The sequence below is a fragment of the Dryas octopetala genome, chromosome 1, assembly GCF_963921425.1.
Source record: "Dryas octopetala chromosome 1, drDryOcto1.1, whole genome shotgun sequence".
NCBI classification, from domain to species: Eukaryota; Viridiplantae; Streptophyta; class Magnoliopsida; order Rosales; family Rosaceae; genus Dryas; species Dryas octopetala.
Genome location: NC_141366.1, coordinates 19078424 through 19087201, shown reverse-complemented (window position 1 = coordinate 19087201; position 8778 = coordinate 19078424). Strand labels below are relative to the sequence as shown.

Below are 8778 nucleotides of genomic sequence, written 5' to 3'. Positions count from 1 at the left end.
TCTGGAAATAAGGCTAATGAATTAATTAAAAAGAATTACAAAAAAACACTAGATAGCTAGAGATTTGTTTTTTTGGGAAGATAGAGATTCGAAATGGATTTGAAATAACTATATCCATGAATTATTTAAAATCCACTTTTTACTTTTATCAAAAATGCTTTAAGGGTAACTAATTAGCAAGTTAATACAAAGTTAACCATCTTTTTGGGCTCACCACATTGATGTAATCTCATAATCCAAAATGTTCATTTTTTATGCCATACTTTAAAGATCATTTTTATAAAAAATCTCCTCAATCGGAAGTCTTTCAGATATTTGATTATAACAACAACTATTTATCTACTTTTATCGAAACATTATGTTCGTCTATTTATTTCATCACACTTAGATAACTAAATGGTTTATGAATTGGTTAATTTTTTGCAATGATAATATTTGAAATGGAGTCTAGAAAATGGATAGTTCGGATTCTGAAATTACTCATATGGTGGGCCTAAAAGGAGGTTTAGCGTCATATTAACTTGCTAACTAATTATTTTTAGAGCGCTCTTCTTACTTTCCTCTAAGACAAATTTAAATATTTACACTCAAATAAAAATGCTTTAAAGGTAACTAGTTAGTAATGTAATATGAAGCTAACTATCTTTTTGAGTCCACCATATAATGAAATCTTATAATTCAAACAGTTCATTTTTTATGTCTTACTTCAAATATCATCTTTGTAAAAAATCTCTAAAATTGAAAGTCATTTAGTCATTTAGTCATTTAGTCATCTGATTATAATAACAATCATTTATATGTTTTTATCGAAAATAATGTTCGTATATTTATTTGATTATAGTTAGATGACTAAATGATTTCTGATTTGATTAAGTTTTTGCAATGCTAATCTTTGAAGTGTGGCATAATTAATAAACGGTTCGGATTATGAGATTAGTCATGTAGTATCCCAAAACTCCAAAAGGGTAGTTAGTTTTGTATTAACTTGCTAATTAGTTAGCTTTAGAGCGCTCCTCTCAGGCAAATAATTTAATTATATATATGTACAAAAATACTTTAAAGCTAACTAATTAGAAAATTAATACAAAACCAACCACCGTTCTAGGCCCACCACATGGAAAAATTATTGGGTGTATATGTGACACCGCCACGTGGTATAACTAATCCAATGTGTAAGGGTATTACTAGATGGTATATATATATATATATTAGTATGGTATAATATTAATATTATTCACCCATATTATGACATGTTGGATTAGTTACACTACGTAGCGGTGTATCGATTACACAAAATAATTTCTCCACCATATGATATAATCTTGTAATGTGAACCGTTAATTTTTATGGAGAAGTATTGAACCTAAATGGACCATCCTAAATCCCTATAATTTAAAATCACCCCTCCCAAATGGACCATCCTAAAACTTAATAGGAGAGCACCCAGGAAAGGAAAGGCTCATTCTCATTCATCCAAGATAATCAATTACAACGTACAGCAGCCTATGTTTACAATACATTGCAAACCAATTAACTAAAACTTCATAATTAGAACTATTGTTTTGTACTCTTATTGCTTTGCTTTCTCTTCTTTATTCTTTATGATTATATATATTCTCAATCTCGAAGAATATATGGCTGTGTGAGTCTCATTTAATTTAATAAAGAGATAATTAGGCTTGAGTTCTTTAGAAAAACAGTTTTTAGATGGAGACCGGAGGTGTTTTAAAATTTATAAGAAATTCTTTTAATTCATAATAAAGTCCTTTAATTTATAAGAATTTTTTTTAATTCATAGTAAAGTCCTATTAATTTATAATAAAATCTTTTTCCTTCATAATAAATTCCGGAGTTAAAATCTAATATAAAGCCATCAAACAAGAAAAATAAAAGGACTTAATTAAAAACCCTAAATTACTACCAGTTTTAGTCTAAGAAAGACTCATAAAATGGATTGAACTCTAAGTCTCCCTTTAATAAATTGGTCTTGATATAATGTTTCAATAAATTAAGAATACCATTTATCTAGATCTGTTTTCCGAAATTCTTTCAACCTTTAATTCCTTTTTAATTCTAGCTACCCCAATACATATAACACAAGCACATGATCACATTCACAGCAGGCTTACTACAACAAGCATTATTGAAAAGAAAGCATGAGCTATATTTCCCGGGCACTAGCTGCATGTTTGATATTATTTTGACCTGAACTTTAATAGATTAACACTCTAGCAATTAATGTTATTTTCTCCTTAAAGAAAATTCATGCCATATATGGTAATGCTATATATATATAATATATATATATATATTATAGGTTAACAGAGTTGTTCAGGTGCAGACGTGCAAACGTTCGCACACTACCTAGTGCTTGGTAAAGTATTTTATAACTGACGATCACTTTTTGCAGCACTCGGCGTTGTTTTCTCCGCCTGTTTTTTAGGGTATAGGCCGACGAATTTACCCAATACTCTCTTAGGGTATATAATGGCCTTTGTGAAGGCGTTATGTTAAGAACTAAGTCTAAGCGCTTGGTGCAGAAAAATTTTATATTGCTGAGCGCTCGACGTTCGCACCTGAATAAGACTGTATATGTTAAATATATCCTCTTTTCTTGGGGACCTAAAACATATATGATTGGATGTAACAAAAAAAAAACATATATGATTGTCTGAAATGCCCTCTAGCACACATATAAGCTATACATATATAAATTAATCTATACAGCATATCAGAATGTATAGTATAATAGTTGAGAGAGGGATGTGAGGTATTTGTTTACCTTAAAAAGCCCGAAATAAAAGTAGGTAGTAGGCCCCTCCCTTGTGTGTGGATGATTCTTGGGCTTCAAAGGGTTTTCCTCTAAAACCCTTTTGGATCTAAGAATCTAATTAATGAACCAAGATGGCATTCACCTGCACTGGCACCTGCACCTCTTACTTTGTTCCTTCTCTTCCTTTCTACCTTCCATTTTCTCATCTTTTTAAGCTTTGTGCCATGCTTTCAAGCTCTGAATTAAGCTTTTGAAGCTTTTGAAGCTTTTGATAGCTTTGGTTTTGAAATTAATTTCCTAGCTTCAAGCACATGAGGAAGAAAGAAGAACTAGTTTCAAGTGCAGGTGCAAATGCAGATAAAAGCAACATATTGGCATCCGGGTAGTCCTCCCATTTTTATGCAGAGGAAGCTTTCAAAGGCTGCCCATCTAGCTATCTAGCTATCTGCAGCTATATAACTTCACTTCCCCAAGTGCTAGGAGGAGATCCATTTATAAGCTGATATGGGTTGTTATTGAGAGAGAGAGAGAGAGAGAGAGAGAGAGAGAGAGAGAGAGAGAGAGAGAGAGTATGCGCATGAGGGCCCGCATATTCTATCCGATTATTAAAGGGAAAATGTGACACATACCAAATACAGCGCGTTATATTATTAAATTATTAATATGTACAATATTAAAATTGTTACAAATTATTGTGTCTTAGATCGAAACTTAAGTTGGTATATTCCTTGATAACTTAAGCTTGTGGGAAACATTGGTCTTGTATCAATATCCATAAAACAACCAGTTTTATGGATAGATAGGGATTTGACGATGGTCCAAGTCAGGGCCACGTGATGCAATGCCCCCAAGCACGTGGGATTTGGATGCACACAGTAATCAGAGGCTGCCACGTGTCGTCCTCTACCTGACAATCAATGACATGGACTGTGTAACGTACCTTGTGGCCTCCTTTTATTTTCTGAGTAGAGAGGTGGGTGGGGACTGGGGGATGATAGACTGCCAACCGTCCACGAAAATTGTTTGTTTGGTTTGCTAGATTGTTTACTTTTGCCTTGTCCATTAATGGAATGGGATCTTTGAAAGCATCTGCTAGCGTATGTGGTTGTTTGTTTCATTTCATTATTCTTTTGTTTTGTTTGTGTAACTTCGTAATAGCTTCGTCAAATGCCACCGTATATAATAAACTTTTATTATTCTACTGCAAGTGGAGGAATTATAAATAAAAAAAGGAAGTTGCTATGCAAAAACCAAAGTCTTGCTGGAGTAATGTGCCTGCAGCTTCTTTACAGTTATATGGCAGAGATTCTACGTTGTCGTGCTATGTGAAAGACTTTTGTACAAGACTTCTAAAATTATTAGAACAATCCTAAATGCAACAAATAAACAATAGTGCCATAATGATATGTAAAGTCTATGTCATTTAAAATGAACTATCTTGAGTGCTGGTTATATGCAACCCTCATTTTCTCTCACTACACACCCCTTTCTCATTACACACCTCTTCAACTTTTTCAAATTTATAATTTTCTAATGAAATTATTTTCTTTTACCAGATTCAGCCAATAAAAAATTGATGCACCATGTAAAAGAGCGCAAACCAGAATTTGTATCTTGTGCCCCTCTGTGATTAACTCTTGAGAATTTAATTGCAGCATGCCATTGAAATTGTTTATTTTCCTTCCAGGTTCTTTTGGCTTGGAATTTGGAAAGCTCCCCCGGATGGTGTTTTTAAATTTAATACTGATGGTCCTTCAGGATGTATTAATTGCTGCTGGTGGTCTTGTTTGTAATTCTTAAGGGAATCATGTTGCTGGTTTCTCCGCTGATCTTGGTGCCTTAACTTGTTGGTGGAATCCGACTCTTTTCTCTTGTGGTGAATTTGGTTAAAAGGCAATCAGAGACTACTCAAAGTCAATATGTGAACTCTGGTTGCTGAATTTTCTTTTGGAAAATTGTTTTCAAAGTGTTTCTAGGTGAGTATTGAGATTGGGGCATTTCGCTACTTTGGGGAATGTGACTTAAAAAATGAAACTTCTCATTGTAAAAGTATGGATTATAATGTGGTCTCGATCTGACTCTCTGTAGTCATGCATGAAGTGTAATAGGACGTGAATCCTTAGAATATATGCACAACTGTATGTATGGATGTAACCATGCTTTGTCATTGTTTCAGTGATGGCAACTTGGTTGTATATTGTAGGACTGATTCTACATTGCCCTATTATGGATTTAAGTCCTCAACCAATTTTGCAAGTTGGCAAGACCAGCCTGAAAGTCTGATCTGTCCGAGTCAGGTAGGTGGAGGCTTGACTCAATGGATAAGGATCCTCTACCAGGGTCTCTCTACCAGGATTGTACCAGACTTTTGATCTTGGCCATTGAAAGGATCCAATGGTCATCACAACACCATATTTTCAAGGCCCACTTACCATAATTTTAAAACCCACCTTTATTTATCTTTTCACATCAAACGTACAATACAAAATACAAAATACAGTACAACCGTGTTTCATATGTTTGGCTTCCCTGGTCGATCACCATTTTCCCCTTCCATCGCTTCTCTGTCTCACTCTCTAATCTCAACTTCTGTCCCCTTCATCTCGTCTCCCAGATCTAAGAATTTGAAAGTTTTGGGTATTCTCTCAAGCTCTCATCTCCTCTCTGTTCACCGTCCATAGAGGCATGATTTTAAAACCCAACTGCCATTTTTTTTTTTGTTATTTGGTTAATGGGTTGCCTAATGTTTATATGATTTTGATTGTTGAGAGTAATTTTGTAACCTGAATCCAATTTTTCTTGTAGTAGGTTTTGTTGAATCATTTTTTTTTCTCATATTTATTTGATTATTTATCCTCTTTCCTCTCCCAAAATTTATTTTTGGAATTCCGATGCATAGAAGCAATGTGTTAAACAATAGAAGCAAGCATCTGATTAATCTATTTCAATATTTATTTTTTTTCGTTAATTTTAGGTAGTTAATGCATTAGTATCCACCGAGTGCAATTGAAAATTTTATTCTTAAGTACTCTTTCACTGTCTTATGTAGAATTTGGGATGTGAGATATTTTTACTTAATTGTGACTATTGTGAAATTACATGTTTTTGTCTATTATGACTTATATATTGAGCTTTTTGAGAAATTTGTATCCTTTGCAATTGGCCTCATGTTCTAATATTGTTTATGCAGTTTATGAATGGATTTCCTTTCAAGAAGATGTGAAACTACTACCATGGAATTATGCTGTTCAGAGATGGCTATTTCAATAGCATATGAAGAGTGCTAAATTTTTTAAGACCCTGTGGATGGCTATTGTTTTAGTTGTTTATACGTGGATGAAACTCAAGTATGAGATTTTTTGTACTTGTAACATGTAAAAGAAATGATGAATTACAGTATATATGTATTTTCCAAAATTTGTGTTCTGTTAGTTCTCTTCAAAGTGAACCTTAAATTTAAATCCACTACTCTTCAAAAAAGGGTTGTCCATACCAAATACACTTTCCAATTCTTGTACATCAACATATGTAGATGGAATTCAAGTTTGAGACTTTTTGTATAAAAAGAGAGACTAGATTGAAAAACATCAACAAAGTTAAACAAATTCAAGAAAGTTCAGTGAGATGCCAAGCTACTAAACTGAAATTGGTCATATTATCACAAGTTTAAGAATTCCAGGTAGAACACAAAATGTGAAGCCAACTGAAACAGATTTCCAATAACCAATTCTACAAGGTGATATGCTTTGATACAAGGTGTTGCTCTGAATGGGTATTAAGGTTACTACTCTGAAGGATGCACAAATGAAACAACCAGTTCTATACAAAATCACATTCCAACCATGGCCCTCCAAGATATAATCTACTGCTCAAGCCAAACAGTATTAAAGACAACAACCCTGCATCATAATAAATAATAATAATCAGTTTTTTTTTTAAGAAAAAATCCTTTAATACATAATTAGGATACTCTAAAATTAAAATTAATGCAGCTGAAACAGGTAAAAATTTTGCTTAATTGACACTCAAAGTTCAACTCGACTTACAGTGGAGTAGACAAGCAAAAGAATTTAATAAGAACTTGAAGGCATTGGTCCTTCATCAGTTGCATTCAAATCTAAATCCTACAAAATATTTGTTGGAAAAGTTATGAAATTGTAGGCAAAAAAATATATCTCACACTTAACCAAATAATATAAAGTATTTGAAATACATCTTAACACATACTTGACTAGAAGGAATGTCATTCGAAGCTTGCAAATTGTGATATGCAAAGGCATATGCAGTGGGGTTAGTTTGAAGTAATGCTTGAAAGGTAGTACATTGAGGTTCTTCATTTGCCATCCATGGTATTGAATTATGCATGTCATACTCCTGTGACTATGGAAAATAACATAAAGAACCATTATCGACATCATAAAGATACAAATATACATAATAAATTCATAAGCACTCACCAAATTTGTAGGGTAAAATGGTGGATGACATTGGCTAGAAGGTAATGGAGGAGTAGGAACATAATTTTCTGCTGTAGATTTCTGTTTACAACTAAGTGATTCCTGTATAATATAATGAACATAATTATATACAATTGCAAGCATTTCTTATAACAATCATGTCTATATAACTGTCATGACTAGCGTATATATAATAGTCATGACTAGTGTGTGTGTGTGTGTGTGTGTATATATATATATATATGTAGACTGTATTTTCTTTTTAAAGCACAACTTTACCTTTGACAAAAGAGAGATTGATGTTCGTTTCTTTTTAGCTAAAGCTTTCTCTAATGCACTTTTGATTCGTCTTCTTCCTTGACAAGTCTCTCTTTTTTTTACTCCTTTTGCTCGGACAACATTTACATCATCCAAACAATGAACACCATGAGCATTGATAATGGGAGAAGAGCCTTCATTTTTATCTTGCACTTGACCATCAATTTTTAAACTTAGCACGTCTTCAATCATCTTGCTCAAACTGTGTGCATAACTAAGGGCCATACTATATGCATCTTCATTTTCGGCAGCCCTAGATGATATCCTTGTAAATGTGTGACACAAAGATCTATATCGAGAAGTTTGTTGCAACTTAGCATCCGCTTGAATGTCCTTCCCATGCATATCTTGTACACTTTCAGCTCTTGCCTTTCGTGTCCATCTTTTAAGAATATATTGACTAGGAATCTCTAGAATGCCCATGACCTCTCGAAGGATTTTTATGGCGTGACTGCACAAAATACCTTTCATCTCAAATGATCTACAACTACAAGAGATGTTTGAATCTCTTTTCCTCTTTACTTGTCGTTCTCTAAAGCCACCATAAGGTGAAAAAACTGTATACACAATATCTTCACCATGATTATCAATGTTTTTTATTTGTAAATCAAGAGACTCTCCATACTGCTTTTGAAATTCCTCAAATATTGATTTGGTATAAGTATCACCTGCTTGTTTAACCATCATAGCAGGAACTCTCACTTGTGGATTTTTATAACACAACTCATACTCAGCTTGGTACTCTTTATACCTTTTATCATTAAGCACCTTGTCAAAATGCATGAAAAATTGCAGCAAATTATGGTCTGAGTTCAAGTACTCTTTTATGCTAGCATTAAAGCACTCACTAAGTTGGGTGGTTTTTGCTCCTCCTGACCATGCCCACTTCACATATGTCATAGCCCATTTTTTCCTCACCTCATATATGCTTTTCAACCATGGGTTATCAAACACTTTGTACTCCTCAAGAATTGCATCCCAAGTAGCTTGAAATTCATCCTCCTCTTCATATTCATTCATAAGCTTTATAAGGATGTTTCTCACCCCATTGGAACCCTTGAATTTTAAATGCTTGATGGCATTTTGCATTATATGCCATGTGCAAAGCCTATGGTATGTGTCTGGCATCACAATTGGAATAGCTTTTGCCATTGCAGGATCTTGATCTGTGAAAATGGTTTTTGGAGCCTTCTTGGACATTGCCTCCAAAAATGTTTCAAATAGCCAAAT

At 33.6% G+C, this 8778-nt stretch overlaps 1 protein-coding gene across 1 annotated transcript; it reads right to left on the bottom strand.

Annotated features, from left to right (window-relative positions):
* Positions 1–6843: 6843 nt before the first annotated feature.
* LOC147298870 (protein FAR1-RELATED SEQUENCE 5-like) lies at positions 6844–8763 on the bottom strand. Its single transcript, XM_086228811.1, has 4 exons — positions 7510–8763; positions 7231–7332; positions 7001–7147; positions 6844–6897 (listed from the first exon to the last, which is right to left on the bottom strand). The coding sequence occupies exons 1-4, from the start codon at positions 8746–8748 to the stop codon at positions 6844–6846; spliced, it is 1542 nt and encodes a 513-aa protein (XP_086084937.1). The 5' UTR covers positions 8749–8763.
* Positions 8764–8778: the final 15 nt, after the last annotated feature.

Coding starts and splice junctions, on each gene's coding strand:
- LOC147298870 (XM_086228811.1), bottom strand. CDS start 8,748: ATGTCCAAGAAGGCTCCAAAAACCATTTTCACAGATCAAGATCCTGCA. Junction 7,333..7,509: donor CAATCTCTCTTTTGTCAAAG/GTAAAGTTGTGC, acceptor TATATTATACAG/GAATCACTTAGTTGTAAACA. Junction 7,148..7,230: donor CATTTTACCCTACAAATTTG/GTGAGTGCTTAT, acceptor CCATAGTCACAG/GAGTATGACATGCATAATTC.